Below are 22,179 nucleotides of genomic sequence, written 5' to 3' on the forward strand. Positions count from 1 at the left end.
GTTGGTTTCCTCCTTCTCAACGCATACTTTCCAAAACAGACACATTAAAACAAAAAACAAAACAAAATCTTTAAAACAATGATAACACCACAATATCTGTTTAAAACAGTACTGCCCGTGCTCTGGACAAATTGTTAAGAGCAATTCAGCATTCTTATAATTAATCCACAAAAAAAGAAGCTATAAGATGCCACAAAAGAAGGCATAATTGGCCATACAGAGGCAACACTACCATGAATGTTGTTTGGCAAGGAAAAAAAAAAAGCAGATACATAATTCATCCAAAGAATGGGTTCAGAACTGCCCGGCGCTGCTGGGATCACACTGCAGGAGACGGACTATGGATGGATCGCTCTTGGCGCCTCGGATGAACTCTTCCAGAGAAAGCTTTCCTAGAAAAGAAACACGTTTGCTTAGCACACATGGTGGGTGGCAGCACACCTGCCACGCCTCTGGATGAGCACAGTGGAAGGAAGCTGGGGGAGCCCAGAAAAAAATCCCTGGAAAGCAACCCTGCAAGGCAAAGCTTGGCCTGCCTGCACTCTGCTGGCTGTGGATGGTGGTGGCTTTGCCTACGTGGCCAAAGGAGGAGTGGTGGGTTTGAGGGGTTGCCCTGTGTGGGCAGGACACCCCAGCCACCCAGCACGAGGGCAGAGGTGGCCACCCCGGCATCTGGAGGGTGCCTACCATCACGGTTGGTGTCCATCTGGCGGAAGATCTTCTCTGTCCTCTTCTCTGGTGTCGACTCGTCTTCTGGCATCTTCATTACAGAAGAAACCATCTTATAGATTGCCTGTGTGATATGACAGGAGCAAAGAGCTGGTAAGAAACACATTATCTTAATGCAGGGCTATGATTATCCCCTGACAGAAATAGGCAGAAAATATCTCGGGAACATCAGCTGGGACTTGCTCTCTGGAGTCAGGTGGCACCAGTACATGCAGCTGCCCTCTTCAGTGGGACACTCATTTATATGAAATACTGTGTCTCCTTATTTAGTCATAGTCAAACACAATCTGGGTTTGGACCGAGGTTACATTTTTCCTTATTAAAACAGTCTTCGGATGAATTTATCAGTTGTACAGCATGTTAGGCACTGGCAGCTCCCAGTGCCTGGGGGAATGGTAATACCACCGAGGTCTTGTCCCACGCTGTGGTGTGTCTCCATGCTTCGGCCACCCAGTCTCCATCTTCACCACCTCCATCCACTCACCCTGCCTTTGCTTCCCCCCATCTCCTTTCTCAACCCCCTTGGTCAGCATCCTGCCCACAGGGAGGGCAGTGACTCACTCCCTGCATTTGCCATGTCTCACAGATAATGAAGACTTGACCAGCAAGGAGGTGGCCTTTTCCTTGGGGATTGGTGTGTATACACAGCTAAAAAAAAACATTCAAAATTTGTTCCACAGAGAGCAGATGTTCTCGTCCCACACAGCACTGGTGTGGTGGTTCTCTGCACAGACAAATCCATTAGTCACGTATGGTATTAGCTGCCCCTAAAAGAGAGGTAATGTTAATTTTAAAACAAGGATGAGTAGTTGTCTCTGAACTGGTTTTCCAAATGTTGCCTGGAAATATGAGCATGCAGTACCATAAATAAGTGTTTTGTGTGACAGATATCTTTACAGTACCACACAGCTGGGAGAAGAGCAGCAGCCAGACGGCTGCAGGGTGGTGGCCGCAGGGGAGCCTCCCGGCCATTTGGAGAGGCAGCACATCCCAGCCCAAGGCAGCGTTGCCCTGGTCTGACCAGCTCCTTCTGCTTCCCGTTGCAGCTCGTTGGCCTTTGGCTGACAGATGCTGCACTGGGCAGTCACTTTGCCCTCCAGCCCTGGTCTGTAGATGTGGATCGCTTTCTTCCACAGGTTCAAACACTTGCTTCCCCCCCCAACATGCTGTCTGCAGCAGTCAGTTGATAACCTAGTGCAGACGTGATTGCTTTAGCTATTTGTTCTTACTTCCTCCTGCTCTGGGAGGGAGGGGGGGTTCTTGGCGCAAGCCCAAGATCGCTCACTAGATCTCCCCTATCCCCTTTTCCCATTCATGAAGGCACTCTGCCTCGCACGCTCCCATCATCTGGCCCAGGGTCCCCAAGGGATGGCTCCAGGAATGTGACAGCACAGATTCACCAGCTGGAGGATGCCGCTAAGCAGCACAGGCATTTTACACTCAGACTAGGGAGCACCCGCTTCCTCGGCCATCTTACTGACTTCTCTGTCAGTAGCTCACCTTTCACATCTCCTGGACATTAAATAAGTTGAAGAGTTACACCCTGAGAAAGGCCTTTGTATGTTTAATTAACTGTCCGTTGCTTATGCTCTGTTCAGTCAAACATCTGCTCCTTCAGTTATGTCACCAACACTGCGGCCGTGGATTTCCTGGTCTGCCCTCCTGTAACTCTGTAACCCTGGCTATGGGCCCGAGCAGGATAACAGAGGAGAATATTTCAGCATGAACAGCTGCTGGCTGAATGAAAAAGTGGTGGGCACCCTTTTATCATCATCATTGTCATCATGATTTGTGCTGCAGGAGTGCCCGAATGCTCCCAAGAGAATTTGGGTGCCAGAGTATTGGGCAGAGCATCAGTACAGGCAGGGATGTTGTACACACAACTGTGATCATCTGATAACCAGGAGAACAGAAGAAGGGATGAGCATGCAAGCACAGGAACATAGGGATATGGGAGCTGGGGGAAGGAGGGAATAGGGGAAGCAGAAAAAGGAGAGGATGGACAGTAAGAATTTACACCTTCCTCATCCTCATCAGCATGCAAGACTTGCAGGGGTCAGAGCAGAGATGAGGCTTATAAATCTGCCAATGTTTAAGCATCTTAAGCTGTCTGGCTTTTGTCTGGGGTAGGAAGAGAGGTGGAGGGGTCATTCCCTCACTCTGGGTGAGAGCACGGCAAAGCAGAGAATCTGTATTGAAAGTGTGGGAGGAATGCCCCGGGCCGGGAGTGCAGGCGTGTTTACTCTGATCAAAGTAACCATAGTAAGAATATGCAGATTTTTAGGACAAAAAAAAAGGCACTTCAAGATGACTTCATCCTACAGGGTCCTTTTCACAGAGGCGTGTGAAGGGAATAACAGATGAGATATTCTAGGAAAGCCAGATGGGAATAACATAGTAAGCGTTCCTTTCATGCTGAAAATGGTTACTCTGGACAAATTCTTATGTCCTTACTCAGAAGTTCAGTGGGAAGTTTTCCCAAAGTAAAAAACAGCTAAAGCTGATTAAGAATCTTGAGACTTGCCCCATATTAATTCAGCACGGCCACACAGAGCTCTTTATTGCGTGTTTGAAAGAGCAAGCTTTCAAAGGAAGCTGGTTTCATGCAATAATTACGTGGAGCTGGGCTGTACTAACCTGGGACTGAAAGGCTGCAGGGGCTCGACTCCACATGGAGTATAACTCCTTGGCCTCGCAGCGCTTGGGCTGAAAGCCATCAGTGGCATTCAGGAGGAGAAGGTTTGGAGAGTTATACATCTGCAGCCACCTGAGTCAGGGCAGCTTTTGCGCATGGACTTCTGTCAGGAGGACTCCTTATAGCTCCCTGGTGCCCCTGAATACCACTGAGAAATTTTGCCTCCAAAGCCCTGTGTGCATCACTGGAACGAGCACAGGGTCCATCTTCATCTGAACTGGCCACCTGCATGTGGATGAGCGGTGATGGGTGATTTAGGACAAGTCTCACCCCTTTGCCCATTCACACAGGCTTTGCTCCCAGTCGCTGGCTGCCATTGCTGCACTTGGGCCAGAAACCTTGGTGGGGGCTGCACTTTCCTGCTGTACTTAGCAAAGTGTCAAAGAGCTCCTTACCGTGATGGCAGCAATGACAGCACAAATTTTCAGTCAATCGTTTTATCTCTGTTGAAATAAATTTTGACAGCTAAAAGTCCCATGAAATGAATAATCGACCTGAAAAATTTGCTTTCCATTCAATCTCATGAGGATTTTTGACACTGTTTTTACTGAGAGCCATATCAGCTGCTTCTTCTTCCCGTATCAGCTTCTGTTTCTTCCTGGCTTACAAATAAGCTGGGCCAGCAAGTGAAATGTGTGTGCTCTGTTTGTATTAAGCTGAAAGTGTTATTCTCGTCTCTCAGCTCAGTATTCTTAAGATGCTTTATGACTCCATACAGTGAAAAAATGTACCCTCAGAACAAGGTTTCCATCTCTTATTTGAACTCTTAGTTTAAGAGACTCTCACTAAATGTGTCCCATTTCAGCAAGGGGAACAAACACAAATCTTGTAGCTGGTTTGCAGCTATTTTTGAGTGGACTGGGCTGTTTAGATTATAGGTAAACATAAGTGAGACATGAAAAGCATTTCTAGAGCAGAAGAATCTGAGAGGATCTGTTGGTGAGGTCTGTCAAGAGGGCAGGCTGTGAAGCACCTTTCCACAGTACTTTGCAGATGTGCTATGCCTGGTAGGTGTAGCAGTACCCCACAGACATTCTTTCATTAGGCTCTGCAATCGTCAGCCTACCACTAAAGTCCTTCAGGTTACGTGATCCTCCAAACTATGCAGCCAGCTCACGTGTGCCTCTAAGCAGGGCTTTTTGGAGACTTGTCTAGGGGAGGCTCATGGACAGGCGTGGTGACTCCATGATAGGCTATGCATCCTATGGTAAACGGAGCTTGAAGGAATGCAAGTGCTTTGCCCTCCAGGCCATTGCTTTGCAGAGAAAACGGGTTTCAAAAAGTTGTTACGAACCATTCACGTTCATCTCCTTGGCAGCTAGCCAGTTACTAGGGCTCCTGTGGGACATGAGCCATCTTAACCAGTAGCTCTGTTGTTTCAGTGCTGCTGTTGCTACCACTGTTACCACAGGCACATTCTTGCAATGTTGAGTGAGAGTGCAATGCTTGCGTTGCCTGCAGCGGCGTTAGATTGGGCCAGAGCATGAGAAAGGAAATGCAAGTAACCATCAGCATAACAGCAAAAATCACTACAGAGAAAGGACCTTCAAAGCACAAAGAAAAACAGACTGAAAAAGAAGAAAAACATGTCTTGCCCCTATGATATTTAAGATACTGTAATTCCACAGTGACAGGGGCAGTATTTTTCTGTGAAACTAAGACTTTTAGATTGATGGTGTTTCATTTAGGGTTCATTTTGATGTATTGTCTCATGCAAAAATCCTGATGAAAACATAATAAATCCTGCTATATAAATATGCAAATGTATGCTAGATAAGGGACTTGTAATAGGTTCCTCTGAGGCATATATCAGAGATATATGAGCTCTGTTTTTCACTATCAGAAAGATTGTGATGGCTGAGGGTCCCCAGGAAGACATTTGATGCAGAATCCTGTCTTTCCATATTAAAAAATAATCATCTTTCATAAATGAAAGTGGTAGTTGTTTGCTGGTTTTTTTGTAAGTTTAATCACTCTATATCAAAGGAACCTCTCCATAAAGCAAGAAAATGTGCTCATTTACTTCAGTTTCACATATCAGCCAAATACGCTTCCGGATACTATGCAACAAATCCTACCCCACTGGGAGGAGCCTACAGGTGACCAGTGCAATACAGGGAGATCACTACGACCATAAAAAACTGGAAGAAGGGAACGGGGTGAGATCTACAAGCACATTGCCTCATGGGAAGCTCCATCACAGAAAGGGCAGCTTTCCTGACTGTAAAACCATGGTGCAGAAATACCTGTTGCTCAGGCTTCTTAGGCTGTTTACTTCCATAATTGATTTTTGTGTGGTCCCTCAAAACGTGGGGTGAGAGTAAATGAGAGAAAGCATCACTCAGTTGAGTTTCAAGTGCAATCTGGAAAGAGGAGAGTGCCAAACCTCCCAAGAAGTGCAGTGGGAGGGCTGGAGTGCCAGGCTGAGGGCTGTATGCAGCTGAAGTGTTGCTCTGGGTTGGATGTACAAATTGACAAAATGTCACCCTATACTGATCCCTAAGCTGTACTTTCATTTGGTAATAGCATCATGGTTGTAAAGGACAATGCTATGATTTGATACCAATACGACTGTGAAGAGGAGGCAGAGCATTTCAGCCTCTCGTCATGCTGGTGAGCAGATCTGGGGTGCACTGGAAAAAGCTGCTGGTTTTGCTGGTCCTGGTTTGGCTTGCTACAGAGAATCCAGCCACTGATGTTTTCATTAAAATTGACATGAATGCATTTGTGGCACTGTTCTCCATGTTTGTAACTCTTCTGCTCTGGGGGGGTTTTGTGCTGTCATTCAGCACTGAGGCCTTCCCGGGCTACTCGACAGCAGCAAGGGGTCCTGCGGTCCCTGGGGTGTCTCCTCCTGAGGAGCAGGCACTTGCTCAGGTTTGGCTCCTTGTGTTTGCTTTGTACTTTGTTAGTTCTTTTGGGATTCTCTTTGTTTTCTCATGAGAGGAAATACAGCTAGGAAAACAATAATTGATAGCCTGTTTACCCTACCCAGGGGAGAGGAAGATCTGTAAGGAACAGAGTATCTTCTAATGCCAATATTCCATGGGGCTTGTCATGGCATGGAGACAGGGAGGTATCTGATTCTGAATGCAGTCCTGCTCTTTAACTCTGACACAGGAACACAAAACAGAGTAAGTGAAAGATGCCACAACCACCCTACATTTGCAGCTGAGCTTTGCATCTGGTCTTGTTGAAGCAGTGCAAGTGCTGGTGTTAGTTACTGTTTGGAGGACCTGAGAAGAGCCCTTGTAGAAGGAAAAGGGCACCATGCATTAGGCTGACTCCATACACGCAGTTTGCCATCATAGCCTGTAATATGTGTGCATTCCTTTCCCTTGATTTCCAGTGCAAATATAAATCTGAATAATACAGTACATAGTTAGCAATTCAAAATTTCCAGGGAAAGAAAGGATCTTGATAACAGGCTTTTTTTTTTTTTTTTTTTTTTTAAACAGTGCTTCATTATACAGGCTCAAGCTGTGTAAATATACCACCATATCAAAAATGTTTTAAAGCTTTCAGTAGAGTGATGTGCCTCAAGGGTAAAAACATGTTAGAGGAAGCCAAAGTGAGGTGGGACTCCTAATAACACCACAAGAGAATGCATCCAAAGAAGCTGTGTATGGAATCATTGTCTATCCAGATAAGGTTCATCTATATTGGCAACTTAATATGAAGACAGCTAGTATGATACTAAGTATGCAGACCTTGCTGAAATTAGGCAGACAGACATCATTTAAAATATGTGAGCTGGTTCTCCATAACAACATGATTTCAAAGAAGATTTGTTTCTTATTGTGGAGGGAGCCTGGTTCTTTAAAAGTACACTACCTGGTTGATCTAAGATACCTACTTGGTCCAGCTGTAGTTAATTGTAATTAATTGACAGTGATTTCCCAGAGGACAGAATCACATTTATCAGAAGGTTAGTTGCTGTGCTTCTGCCCAGCAGAACTCCCAAAGGAGAACTTCACATGCAGTGTGTTGCTCAGGAAAAATTTGCGATGGATATCAAATGCTGTAGTTTGAGTGGTGACATGATCTTTGCCAAATGAAATAGCATTTTATATTCAAGCAGTTTTATGGAGAACCAAGAACATAAACCCCCAAATGCTGCCATAGTTTTTAATTCAGTGTCTCATTGGAACGTTGCTTCATAGTTTGCTTGGAAGAAGGGAGGCCAATGGGTGCCTCTGAGCAGCACTTACCTGCACGATTTCCAGCATCTCTGACTTACTGATGTAGCCATTCCCATCGAGGTCATACATGCTGAATGCCCACTTCAGCTTTTGCTCCAGTTTACCTCTTGACGTTACACTCAAGGCTATGATGAATTCTCTGAAATCTATTGTTCCGTCTCCATTGGCGTCAAAAGTGCGGAATACATGTTCCGCAAACTTAGAAGCGTCCCCATAAGGGAAGAAGTTCCCATATATTTTTTTAAACTCCTCCATAGATAAATGTCCACTTGGACAGTCTCTCAAGAAGCCTTTGTACCACTCCTGGATCTCGTGTTCTGTAAAGTCTGTACTTTCTAGCAAATCTTGCATGACTTCAGGGCGTAGTTTGCTGTTTTGCTTTCCCATACTGGTGTCAAAATATTAACTGCAGAAGGAAAACAAACACGTATGAGTTATTATTATTATTAGTAGTAGTAGTATTACTTAATAACTATTAGCTTGGAGGCTGTAGAACAGTGTGCTGGATTCTGAGTTTTCTGATGATAGTTCACTCTTGGGAATCAATTGAAACTTTAGGCAGTGTGCAGTACTACAAGTATACTCTGAAAAATTAACAAGCCTAATCTACATGTTGGTTACATTGTCTTTTCACAGTCTGGAGAACTGTAATTGCGCTGAATTTATTGAGTTCCTACTTTGCCTTTGAAATCACGAGGTAAGCAATGGATGTTGCAAAGTGTAGCTGACCAGTAGCTGTGTGTTGCAGCACACCCTCCATCCCAGTCACCCAACTGTCTCAAGGACCTGACCTGAATGAGATAGATACATTTTTTTGTACCCCTGATGGAAACCAGGTTGCTACAAAGGGCTGTGTTCACTTGCTCTTGCTCCAAAATGGGATCAAGGTGCATCTGCAGTGTACACTGAAACCAGGAGCTCCAAAGCCCTTCTAGATATATCTTTATAGACAGAATCAAACAGAGCAACCCAGCAGTTGCCTCTCTTGTCTGGCATGGACAAATTCCAATTTTAGTTCAAAATATGGATAAAATCTGAAAAGATTTTATCAATGGTGGATTCCCCCACTCCAAACTATTACCGTGTTTTTTAATTGTCCTTGTAGCCAGAAATTGGATCTATTACTAAGTAATAGTAATCTGGGTGGTCACAGCTCTTTGAAAAAAAACTCTTCAAAAAAAAAAAAAAAAAAGGAGAAAAAAAGTACCCAGACAACAAAATTGGAAATTCATTTCCCTTAAATTAACCATTAAGAAGTATTATTGGATACAGCTTCTGGTAAATCACCTTAATTATATTTTATTTAAGGCAAGTTGCTACATATCACATTGTGCAGCAGATTTACTGATGACTGATGCCCTTTGGGTTTTAAGTTTTGGAGCCTGAGTGCGTTGGCTCCAAAAGGCAGCATCATCAGTTTTACTGAAAGCTTAGCATTATACCTGAATTGTGGGAAACTGTTCTCTATGGACAGAAACCTGCCTGAGAATTTGTCATGCGAATGACAGTCATAACTAAAATCTGACATACAGATAACTTAAGCAGAATTGCAAAATAATTTATACAAGACTCCCACACTGTTGTCAGAATGGAGTCTCTGGGCCACAGAGACGGATTTATGAATGATGTCTGGAGTGGCTAATGAGCACTCAATAAAATGTCCTTTCTAGATTAAGGTAATACTTTTTAAAAAATGAAGACTAATACAGTATAGTTACATGTCAGAAGCAGCTAGTGAGAAATGTACACCATTTAAAGCTAATCTACTGTCTCTTCTATTTGGCACTGGGAAGAAGAAATTGAGGCTCCCCCGGGTTGATGTTAATTGTTTCTTGTGGCGAGAAGCTCCCCTTCTCCCCAAGGTGAATCTGAACTCCCCAGGGCAGCTAGAGGACTGATTCCTTAATCTCCTATATTCTTGGACCAGAATGACCAAAAAGCTTTATTTCTCAAGGGTAAAATGGTGGGATCCATCCTAGATCTGTCTGTGTCTCCACAGGATCCACTGATGTCTGTCTGGTAACTAGATCACAGAATCATAGAATTGTTTAGGTTGGAAAAGACCTTTAAGATCATCCAGTCCAACCATTAACCTAACATTACCAAGTCTAAACTTGTTGCCTACACAGTTGATGGAGAATAGGCTCCCCTGTTCACACAGAGGAGGCCGAAAGGGGTGAGGAGTCCTGCCTGATGAGAGCCTCTCCATCTCCTGACCATTTCAGGGGCCTGGGTGACTACCTTGATCCAAACGATGACTTTTCCTCCAAAGTGTCTCCAACATACTTGGAAAGTGGAAGTTGCCACCTCAAAGGTAATTTTTTCATTGCCTTTCCTCCTTTCATCCTGATCAAAACATGCTGTACAGTTTTAAGTAATCCAAGCTCTTGATACCCTGAAAATAGCAAAAAAAGCCCCTGTTTTACAGGCCCGGTCCAACAGCTGCCGAAGCAGCTGAAGGCTGTGTTGCCTTCAGTGGGTGTTGGATGGGGTCCATGACAAACAACCTGGGAATTAGCTGAGTGAACAGATTACGTTAGAGCAGCCAGATGGGTTTATGTCAGGCAAAACAACACGAACAGGGTCTGTTAGCAGGATGGAAAAGCAACTGGACAAGTGAAGTGGCCAGGCTTAGTTTAGAGTGGCACCAGTTTAATAAAAAACAAACCAGGAAAATCCCCAGAGTAGGTAGCAGCTCCCCACACCCATGGCTGGCAGCTATTCTGCAGCCCCAGGGGCTGCACGTTTTTCAGACCATTAGACTAGAAAGGGAAGATCTCTGACTAATGTGCAAGCCAGCTGTGGTAGGAGTGAGCTGGCATTAGTGATATAATCCCTTGCTGCTTTTTAATATCTCAGGCATCTGAAAACGCAAAACTCGGCTTGCACAATTCCAGTCCAGAGTCTTCTGAAAAATAAAATAGTGAGGTAACAGGCAGGCAGTGACCTTCAAGAGGTAGCGAATAAGAATGTGTTTCAGTCCAAAAAATGATGCCTTTATAGCTGCACGTGGCTGCAGGTGCAACATATTTTAACCAAATAATAAAAAATACAGAATAGCAGAACATACTGCATTGCGTTGGTAGGAGCAAAACATCAGAATCAGAAAAATCTGCGCTCTCCAGGCACAGAGGGAGAGCTAACCATATGTGACTTGCAGTAAGGGGTTGAAATTCACAGCCGCTGTGATGCCAGGCAACACAGTCAAAACTCGTAGGACTATTTCTGAGTCCACTTGTGATGAATTTGTATCATGTTCTTTGTCGTCCTGATTGTTCCGCATTAATAGGTGGTGTTCTAGGAACCATAACAATGGGATTTATTGTGCCCATTCTATCAACAACAGATCAAAATGCTTTTGCAGTCCAAGTACAGAAAATCCTTGAAGACACTTGAAGATCCTTATAATCACTTCGTAACACTGCTGCCTGCTTCTTCAGGATAGATTAGATTATGGGCACAGTACAGTCAGCTAACAGAATGTCAGCTAACAATAACAGCAATAAATGCACAGAATGAAATAAAATCAGGTCTGATTTTAGGCATTTTTTCACACTTTATGACTTCTGTAGATTAAATTTCCAATAAATGATTAAATGTTCAAAATACAGCAAGTAAATAGTGAATGGCAATCACAGTGGCAAAGTAAAATAATGACAATACTGAGAAATGGATGTTGTAGGTACACAAAACAAAGACAAATTAAGTGTTTAATGATTATTTCTACAATTTCTTCCTCTGATACAAAGGTGTTAGACATAATATATGAGAATGACTTCCTATATGGGACAACATGACATACAAAAATATTAAGGTCTTAATTCTGAAGGCAATATTGTTTGGTAAAAGAATGTGATGTGTTTATGGCTTGAAGGGTTGATACCATTTCACCCAACAACTACAGAAGATTGGAAAGGAAAGCAACACTGCTCTGTGGTTGCTATGGAAAGAATCTCTGTTCCCTGGTTGTTGTAGGAAATGTCATAGGCGGTGCTCCATAAAGTAAATACTTAGAGCTTGCTCTCATCAGGTCTAGGTGTGGAGTTCTTAAGATGAGAGTGAAGACAGAGCTTTTTGACAGACAACAAGCTGTGACAATTCAGCATCTAAGAGAACAAATAAGTGAAGTAGTGACTGACACCACACCAGCTGGCTTTCCCTGCAGTGCAGTATATTGTGTGCAGATGGGACATTGATGCTGTTATAGCCTTCTCCTCAAGCAAGGAGAACTGACTGGACAGAAAGGCAGCAGACACTTTATGACGTGTCTCTTGTCAGCAGTTTGCTGCTGCTCACATACAGTTGTTACCTCGACCTGAAACCTGAACCTATGTAAGGCAAACATACTGCCTGCTTAAGCAACAGCCTCACAGGAGCTAGGAAGCTGCAGCAGCCAAGAGCATGCAGCTAACCCATTGCTGTGGGAATGCAATGCAAGCTTCTAAACATATTTCCTTAGAAGAAATAAAATTTATTTTTTCTGTTGGGGGTTCACTATAATAAGCAAGTGCTAGCAATACATTTCTAACAATGCTCTTGCTCTTCAAACTTGACAACCATCGTATAAAGACAACTTTTCCTTTTTTTTTTTTTTTTCATTGAGCTCAGTCTGCCAAAGACAACAAGACGTCTTAATTTTGATTTAGACTTAAACCTGGAGGAAAGGCCACTGTTGAGAAAAAGTAAAATGAAAAAAGGGACACTTGTCCAGGGGGAAGTGTTGCCCTAAAAATAGAGAATTTAGAATATTGGGTACTTCGTAGCTAACAGGGTACAAAGCACCTGAAAGGTGTAAAGAATCAGTTTGAAGACATGTCCTGCCTGATATATTTCCAGCGGGGACAGAAAGACAAATCATACCATAGGCTTGGCTACAGAGACCAACTGTGTAAAAACGAAGGCAGAAAACTTTTCAGGAAGAAGCAATGAAAGCTCCATTTTGTGATTTCAGTGCTATTCCACAATTAAAAATCAGAAAGCACTAGATAACAAAATGTGAGCTTTAGGGAACAATCTTTCAGTGTCAGGGAGATAACACTGGACAATGCAGGAAGCCTTTTACACAGCCAGTTTATACAGTCCTAAAGCCAAGGGTACACACAGAGGTAATTCTGGGGCATGGATGGAGAAAGTTTTGGTAACATGCCACTAAAGTGAGCAGGCTACTTCTCCAGCATGGATGGGTATATGGGTACCAGCTTACTTGACTAGTAATATGGCTCTGTAATGTTACAGAAAACAGGGATGAACCATCTCATTCTTGTTTGTCTTCAGAACTGCTGTTTCCTGGTTTCTTACACACATGGTCTGACCTGTTTCCAAGAAATAATCCACTTTTGGGGGCAATGCTGTCTTTAACATAACTAACAAATAATTTGAGAATTTCCTGGAGAATAGCAATTGTGGGATTTCAATCTCTGCTGAGCAGCTGAAGAAGTTCCTGATGACTTCTGGGATGAGCCAAAGGCTGAGCGGGACAACAGCATCACTGAACCAGTGCTGCTACCTGACAGTTGTGAGAAAGCAGTGCTGCAGGGTGAGTCAGTCCCCTGTGGCAATGCCTAATGGCTTGTCTGTGGTACAAATGCTTTCTGCAGTCCCTGTGGTTCTCCACTCACTGTCACCGCTGTCATTTGTCCTCTAGAGTAACTGCTGATAGTTACAAAACCTGGACATGTGACAAGTGGACTCATATACACCATCTTTTTTGTGTTCAAAAAACGGGTAGATGTGGCAATTCGGGACATGGTTTAGTGTAGTCTACCCTTGATTGGCTTAGAGTAGACTTGGTAGTGTAGGTTAATGGTTGGACTGGATGATCTTGAAGGTCTTTTCCAACCTAAACGATTCTATGATTCTATGATCTATCTCTCAACCTGTCTACACATCTGGATGTGGCAGGGATCTCACCTTCTTTCATGTCCTACCCACCAATAGTCATCAGCGGTCACTGCATACCAGCCTCTGCAGTACAACATATAGGGCTCCCACAGGCTAAATTCTCCTTCCAGTTACATTTCTGCGTGTCACTGTGCAACTCCTCTCTGTCACAAGCTCAGAGAAGGGGTGCTGCTCTGTTCTGGTTAACCAAACCTCTGGCTGACCAAACCTTGCAGCACGGCATCCCCTTACCCTGCGATAATGGGAGGATGTCAGTGGGAGACTACAGTGCATCTCAGAGCATGGGACTTGGCTGGGGATGTGTCCTCAGGGCTTCCAGGCCAAAATTTTGCCCTGTTCTCAACACTCTTCACAGTAAGAGCTACTCTCTTCCTTCTCTGCCAGCTGCTATCATTGCTTGGTAAAGCTTCAGATACCAAAAGCCAGTTCACCAATTACAGCACATGACAGTCTCTGCAAATCCTGCTGTAATTTGTGATCCAATGTACACACATTTCTAGATGCACCTCTGGTTCCTCTTTGTCCGCGCCCTTGCAGAATGGGGGAAGGTATGTGCATTTACAAAAGTTAAGGCCTTGGTGAACACTTTCTGGTATAAAAGCCAAGTTTCCTTCATAAGGTCAGTTATTCCTTCAGGCTGTAATACTGCTAACTGTTGTACAAGCTATGTAATGAAATGGTTCAAAGCAGCAGCTATGTCAAATGACACATTTTCTTCCCATCTATGTATACTATTTCCCTGTGGCTAGAACACCAATGTTGCCATGGCCTGATCATGAATGCAAACCCAACAGTAAATGTGGGCAACACACTGTTCATCATCTTGTAGCTCTCCAGCGGGACTCAGGTGAGCAAGGCAGGAATGTGTGTTTGGTGATCTCTGCCGTGCCCCACCACAGGGAAACTCTGTAATTGTTCACTGAGCTCCCGATGAGCAGGTCGGGCACAGCGCTCCTCTTTTGCGCTGCTCTCATTTTGCCCTTCTGATGTTCACAACCTCAGAGCCACCTCCAGCGCTGCTCTCCACCTTCCAGTTGGAAATTTCAGTGCCAGTGCAGGATCCCACTCATGGGACACAGTGCTTTTTGTCAAAGCAGCAGCAGCACTGGAAAGAATGACTTCTCAGGTTTTAGCCTCTCACCATGAAGCGCAAGCGCTACCTGGTCAAGAGATTTTTCTTCTTGGTTCTACAGGAAACTACCCTAGAGGCTCTTGGAAGCAGCCACTTTGTTTCCTTCTGGGCATTTCTAGATTTTTTTTACATGTTCATTTGAGTAACCAGTGTGACAATGTTTGCCAAGAAACTCTTTTGTTTAATTTTTTAAAAAACAGCATCTTGGAGCATATTTTTGAAAGAAAACCAAACTTATTAAAAATCACAGAGGGACTTAGCAAAAAAATAAATACATGCAGAGTAAAATTCTGAGCCTTGCCATCCTCAATTTATCTGCTTATATTGGCAAACAGAAAAAAAAAAAGATAAAATTAATGAGTAAGATTCATTAAAAAATCTGACACTCTCTTATGAATATTCAGCCGTAAACAGATTTGCAGTGCTGTGTAACAAGTACCCAAGCCTGAAACATATACAGAGTAAAACTTCTGCCTAAAACTATAGCAGACACTGAAGAACAAGAAGGAAGAATTATGCAGAAATGAAGAGGAAAAAAACAGAGGAAAAGGTGTGGATGGGATCATCATTCAGTATTTACGCTTTATTTGTCAACAGAAGGAACAGGGGATGTGTGCTGTCCAGTTACCCACTGGTACTTCATAATGTGTTCGTCACAATAAATTTCACTCATTTTGTATTAGGCTCTTAGTCTGATTCCAGCATCCTGATGTTTTCAGTGCTGCAAGTTATTGTTTTGTTTTGTGTCACCTTCCTGCTCCTCCAGCCCCCTTACTGGGGATCTTTCCCCTACGAAAGGTGTCCCTAATTTCTCCTTTGACAGTACTTGTTCCATGCTTTCCTGCTACAGCCCCCAGGAGAAACTCAAGACAAGAAATAAAAGTAAAACCTTTATAGCTCTGTGCTTTACTTGAGGTGGGCAGTCCAAGCAGGAGCAGCTGCACAGAGTTCATGTGTTTCAAACTTGGAGGTTCTTATGGATATTGAACATCAAAAGCCCAGGCTCTTATCCCTTTGGATTTACCCTGGCAGAGAAATGCTACAGCTGCTCCATGTTGTCTCCTGTTTCCCTTTATCGTAATTCCTTTGTGCATTTTAGCAATGAAGGTTGGCATGGGGGTGGAGGAAGGAGAAGCAGCAGAAAGGCAGTGCCCCTGTCAATGAATGCTAGTACATTACTACCAGCATCTTCAGCACCAGTGGGTTAACTAGATAACAGCCTAGTGCTTATCATGTTACTCTTAGCAATGCCCATGGTCTTGTCTGGAATTGGTTTGAGACCAGTAAGCGGTGTTTAGGCCTTGAGCAGGGAAAGAGATGATGCCCTCACACCCCCTCACCTCTGCATCAGCTTCAGCATCATTGCGGCTTCCAGAGAAAGTCTCTGTTTCCAAAGCATTTCCTGTAAGGCTGAGCGTGTGGTACTGGAAAAATGACTAGGCATGAGTATTTCTAATAGTGGGAGCTGGGGGAAAAAAGTACGTTATGCGGCTTTGCAGAGCATGGCAAATTGTGCAGTGACTCTTCTCGCATTCGGTCGGTCACTCTTTCCATCTTAAAGCCTTGCATTTAGGACTCAGAGATTGTCTGTGAAACTGCTCCTAACTGAAATGTGGCGTACATCTATCCATCGAAGGGGTTTGCTTATGTAATGGACTCTGTTCACTCCACCTCCACCCAGCAGATTTTGATTGCGTGGGGGCATTAGCAGGTCTGTTCTTAAGCTACTGGTGATCAGCTACTTGCTGCTGCATTGAGAGCGCAGCCATTACGCAGGGGAGGTGGAGGTCACTCACCTTAGCACAAAATCTCTGCCACTTCAGACAGAATGCTCAGAAACATCTTCAGGAAGGTTTTCGGGTCAATTAAGGTATAACCTCCGCCTCCACGTAGAGGTAGACAGGCAGTGAAGATGGCTGGAAAAGGGACTACTGGAGCTACACATAAAGCAATCAATGTTCCCAAATCCTACAGTGACCCTCCAAGGTATAGGTGTGTGTAAATGGGGGCCCTGTGCTCCCCTGGGCCCATGGAGGTGAGTCTGGACCTCCAGCCTTGCTCAGGAACCTGGGCTTTGTCCGGAGTGCTTTGGGAGGTGATGCAGAGGACCACCACCCTACGAGCAGTGTGAAAAATAATGCTGTAGGTTTGGTCAGTCATTGCCCAGGGCTGACCAGCAAAGGCTTCACCCACCCAGAACAGCTTGAAAGTAACATTTTCCCTGCTTAGTGAGAAATAAAGAAATAAAAAAGAAAACAGAGACCAGACAAGAAGGGGAAAGCTCACACAGATTTAGTTAAGCCCTCTTCACAGACTCCCAAAGGGTCTCACTCTCATTTCATTTCATTTCATTTCATTTCATTTCATTTCATTTCATTTCATTTCATTTCTTCCTCATTCTTTAGGAGCTCACAACAATAAAAGTCATGCCAATATTCACATGCTTTTTTGGCTGGTAATCATTCATTTGGGAAGAGTTGAGGAACAACAGTTCACCATAGGCTTTGTAAGAAAAAAAACAGTGATTTGTTCATTAATCCTGGGTAGAACCATCTAAGGTCTTTAAAATAACTAACTCTTTGTCTTGGCAGACTTCAGATGACTCGTTTGGGAATTAGATATATATTTATATATTTGATTTCTTTAAACTCTATGGAAATCATATTTTTTGTAAAAGTATGTTTGCCTTTGCCTAATTTTGTATGATAAAGGGCAAGAGAGACTTTGCTAACACAATACATTAGGACATCCACCCTCAGGAGGCTGCTTTTCCAGATTTTACTGCATTCAGCTGTTTCACTAACACAGGACATTTGCAGTGTTTATAAACATAGGTGTTAAGCTAACAGCAGGGGAGCTGGCAAAATCTCTCAGCCCGTTCCAGCTGGAGGTGACTTTATCAAGCGGTGTCCTTTCAAAAGACGACGATATATCAAGATCCGAATGACGGACATTTTCTGCAGTTACTGTGTCTCCTATTATGAGAGCAACTCAGGAGCTTAAAATTTCTTTATTTAGCAATCCCTTTCTGTACCCCATTTCCTAAAATGCTCAAACTCACATTTTCCAAGTGCTCAGCACCTGCAGTTAAACTCAGGTTTCTCAAAAGAAACACGTCTTCCACTTGGGCACCTGTGTAGTAGGCAGCTTCTCAAAAAGCATTTGTACTCAGTAAAGGCCTGAGTGCTTTAGAAAAGCCAGCCTTCCCACATGTCTGTGTCACTGCAATTTGTCTTTTTTCTGATACTCACATCTCCAGCTACATCAAACGCAGTTCATTCTCCTCTCTTCTGAAGCGCTTCTCTCCTTTGTGTAAGGCACTCACCGGTAGTAACAGTATCTTCCCCAATGCACCCAAGCGTACCAGTCACCAAACTCATCTAGCAGCAACTTTATCGGGTTTCTAATCTGTCCTACATCTCGTTTGGTCCTTTTATGTAACCATATATGCAATACGTTGATGGAAGGTAGTGGAAACTAAAGCAGAAATCTACTGTTGCACAAAGTAACACGAGAAGCTGATGCGAATTCATGATCTTGATTTTTTATCTTTGTAAATAAACAGCATGTGACTCCCAAAGAGTGACTTTGTGCTTACTCTACCCTTAAAAAAACTGCTAACAGATGGTCTCCTATCCCACAGCAGAGACTTGGTGTTGACAGATAAAATGAAAGCATGATATTGGAAAAAAGGGAGCCATTAATTGGCAAACTAGACATTTTTAAAGATGTTTTTATGATGGGGAAAGGAATGATTGTGGAGGTTCCTACCTGGAGAGTAACTGTGAGGTTTTGTTCCATATTGAAGAAATTTAGTGGAACTTTCTCCAGGAAAGTAGGCAACAGGAAAGTAGGAGTGGGAGGTTCTGGCAGCCGGGACCAGAATCTCGCTAAGGAGATGGAAACAAGATGCACTAAGATAATGTCAGAGTTTACAAGTTCATAAATATGCAGGTCCATGCCAGGGATGATTCGTCCAGCACCTAGCACTGTCAAGTGTGCCTGAACACAAGGGACCTAATGTAAGAGGTGATATGGATGACTAAAGGAATTTTGTGGGAGCTGTAGGAATTTTTTAAAGCAGTTTTCAAAGAAGTTTCCAAACTGCAGATAAAGTGTTAATTTTCTCTTTGTGCATGTCTTATTTCTCAGAATTTTTATATCCTTGAACTTGCAAGATAAGTCTATGAATTAACGACCCTGGAAGAACAGCACTGTGTGAACGTTTTTTCAGTAGAACCCATTTCCATCAGACAATGCAGCTTAGCTGAAATCAAAATGTTTTGTGGAAATGTGTCACATTCAGGAAAACAAGTTCTGGGAAAATGTCAGAACTGATAATTTCAACTTTATCTTTTCCTTTTATTAAAACAAAAAGTTTCAGTGTGACTTTATCTTTTTATGAATTTTGTTTTGGCATTTATATTAGATGTTAATTTTAGCATTACAGTGGTTTTGACATTATTGAGAAAACAATTCATTGCCAATGAAGTGAAATAACTCGGTGTTTCCAGATAATTTTAAACTTCCATCCCACCAGGAAAGTTTGATGTTTTGTTCCAATTCGCAGAGAAAACAAATATAAATGTCAAAATATCCTTTGGAATGGGAATTTCAGATTCTAACCAGCTCTAATCTACAACAAAGCCATCTGCTTTGTATTAATGACTTAGGGCAGTATGTAATGCTGCAGAACAGGGTGATATTCTACTGTTCAGCATTGCTTATGGAAGTCAATTACACATGGCTAGTTTCTTGCTCCTAGTTGTCCAGGGAAGTTTGAGGCTAGTCACTTTTATTTTATTCTTCATGCTGTCTTGCCAAATTCACGGAACTCATCATTCAAACCCAAGATTTTCCTGAGAATGTATGAGAAAACATCCTCCCAATGACATATGGCACAGCCTACAACCCCTACATTTGAAGGGAACTCATAATTCCCAAATTACAGTGCAGAAAGCTACTTTCATTTTACAAAGGTTTTAAATTGTTTATTTAAATAAAATGTGTTCCATGATAAATACCTATTTTTGAACATTAATGGGAAGATAAATCTATTTGTTTTCAAAAGCTAACTTCATCCAGATGAGTCATAATTTGAATTCTATTTGAGAAGTCATATTGACGTGAAGGACTTTAGCACCAACAAAATAAAATAATATTTTAATTCTGGTTTAAGACAATGTCTTCATTATTTTTCCTAAAAGCTTTTCTCTGTCTTCACAGATATATTCTTCATGCTGCAGATAAGGTACAGGAAAACCACATAATTGCCCCCAGGCCAGTCCAGCAATCCAGTCTGCTTGCTAAGCTCAGCCATGGACCCCAGTTTAGGCACTTTGCTGTCCACCCTGAAAAGTTCCCTGTGGACAAGAATTACCTTCGGTGATGATAGTATCTCCTCTTCTTCCTAACAATTTGATGATTACTCAAGTCACCTCACGGTACCTGCTTCTCCCTATGTGAGCAGCTGACCTGGGAGGGCTGGACCTCAGGGTGTACAACAGGCATTTAATGTGGAGATACTGCTCTCTGTTGCCTCTGAGCACCACTTGTGTGCTAACCTGATGGGAAACTTAGCTTGGATATGATCTATAAGGTTACTGGAAGAAGATTTTGATTTCTATTTATTTTCAAAGTCAGCACGACATCCAATCCTGACAGCCCACTGTGAAAAACACAAACCCGTGTCTTACCCGACTGCTATTTCGTGCATAACACAGTGTGCTGCCTGATTTTAGAAATTACTCAACAGGAATGAATTTGGGAGTTTGAACAACATGGTAAAGGTCGGTCAGCTAACTCCCTTAAGAGGCATAGAAAAACATTTTACAAATTAAGCGCAAAAATAATTTGCTGTGCTTCTCTGTCCATCTCTTGTGCACACATGTAAACAAATGCTTGTATAATCTTTATGTTGTCATTATTATTTGTTATCAATAGGCAAAACCTTAGCAGTTCTCAATATTAAGTGTAGGTAGTAGCCACTCATACAAACAATACTGCTTTACAAAGGAACCTTTGTAATGCCATCTATCATATAGTCATAATACAGACTGTAGTAAAAAAAATAAATAGTTTGCAAGAAGTCAACAAAAATTATTTACATGTTCATAGCATTACACAAACTGCAGTGAGCAATACTGTATAAAAACTAGGGCTTAATCTAGACTGAAAAATCTGAATCATCAGTTTGAAAACTTTTCTGCCATCACTGAAAATTTTCTGTAAATTCAAACAAGACGAACTCTTCCATGAATGAATGGGTTAACAGCATTTCTGCCTTTACTATTAACATCCTCCGAGGAAGTAAACAAAGTTCATCAGATAACTGTTTTCAGACAAACAAACTATTTTTTTCTCATGTGAACAACAAAGAGTTTGTATTTTTGTTGTAGAAAAGTAGAAGTGGCAGAACCAGAAAACTTTTTTCCAAAGTTTAACTGCAGGAAAAGCAGATTTTATCCAACGTGGAATAAAACACCATTTTTCACCACTTCCTAATGTCTGCAAATAAATAGAAATGCTGCTCCTATTACATTTTTAGGCCAGTTTACTTTTGCTTCTTTGCTGTTCTCAAGATGTCAGCTTCTCTGAGATTTCTTGTATGTGAATTGTAGTGCCTCTCCCCATTTTTCACTTCCTAGGACTTTTATTTATTGTGGTGTTGTATAAAATGTTGTTCGTTCTTTGATGTTCTATTTCTCTTTTCCCCGTATCTCTTATTTTTCACTACTATTTCTTAGCTCCCTAGAACAAACACCATCTTTCTTACTATTTCTATTATCTGTGAAAAAGTCCATGTCACATAGTTTCTTTTTTTTTTCTCTGTTTCCTCTGTATTTCTGTTCCTACTACTACTGTTTCCAAGTATTGGCATTTCCCACAGCATATACTGTGTTGAAACAGTATCCTAACAATGAAATATATTATGACCAAAGCAGCAGGGTTCAGAAACCTTGGAAGGAGACCACCTATGGATTAATCTCTGTGTCTCGCTCTCTAATTAAATCATCCAAAAGAAATAGGTATGGAAGACTTATTCTGTATCTAATTCCTAACAAATTGTTACCATTTTCTCCACCATACTTGCTGCTTTTGTCTTAATGGTAGAGTACCAGTGCTACTGCTATTAAGAGCAGTTTCGGAACTCTGAACAACATCACCACCAACGTTTGATTAGGATTTCAGATTTTGAGTATCTGATTCCTTTTCCTGGGAAACAATACCTTTCAGGCATGGAAAGGAGTGGAAATGTACGTGAGTGTGTGAGATGCTGACTGTAATCAGAATTTTTTGCCTGTGGCTAATGGAAGATTCACCAGTTAGTTATATGATTACCAATATTTCAGATCCATTCAGCAACATATGCTTTTATGTAATCGTAATCTCACTGATAGAGATCTCTATCTCTGGCATTATTTGTTTCAGTTTCTTTTCTTGCTCTGTATGCTGCCTATGCCCCATTCTTTCTACAGTAACCTTAACTTCTTGCATTCTCAGTATTATGCCTTATAAAA

The 22,179-nt window shown here is 42.4% G+C and overlaps 1 protein-coding gene across 1 annotated transcript; it reads right to left on the reverse strand.

The window, feature by feature from the left end:
• Nucleotides 1-294: 294 nt before the first annotated feature.
• NCALD (neurocalcin delta) lies at nt 295-8,013 on the reverse strand. Its single transcript, XM_009480746.2, has 3 exons — nt 7,636-8,013; nt 688-793; nt 295-392 (listed from the first exon to the last, which is right to left on the reverse strand). The coding sequence occupies exons 1-3, from the start codon at nt 8,011-8,013 to the stop codon at nt 295-297; spliced, it is 582 nt and encodes a 193-aa protein (XP_009479021.1).
• Between the last annotated feature and the right edge of the window lie 14,166 nt (nt 8,014-22,179).

This window comes from Pelecanus crispus, chromosome 2 (genome assembly GCF_030463565.1).
Source record: "Pelecanus crispus isolate bPelCri1 chromosome 2, bPelCri1.pri, whole genome shotgun sequence".
Taxonomy (NCBI): domain Eukaryota; kingdom Metazoa; phylum Chordata; class Aves; order Pelecaniformes; family Pelecanidae; genus Pelecanus; species Pelecanus crispus.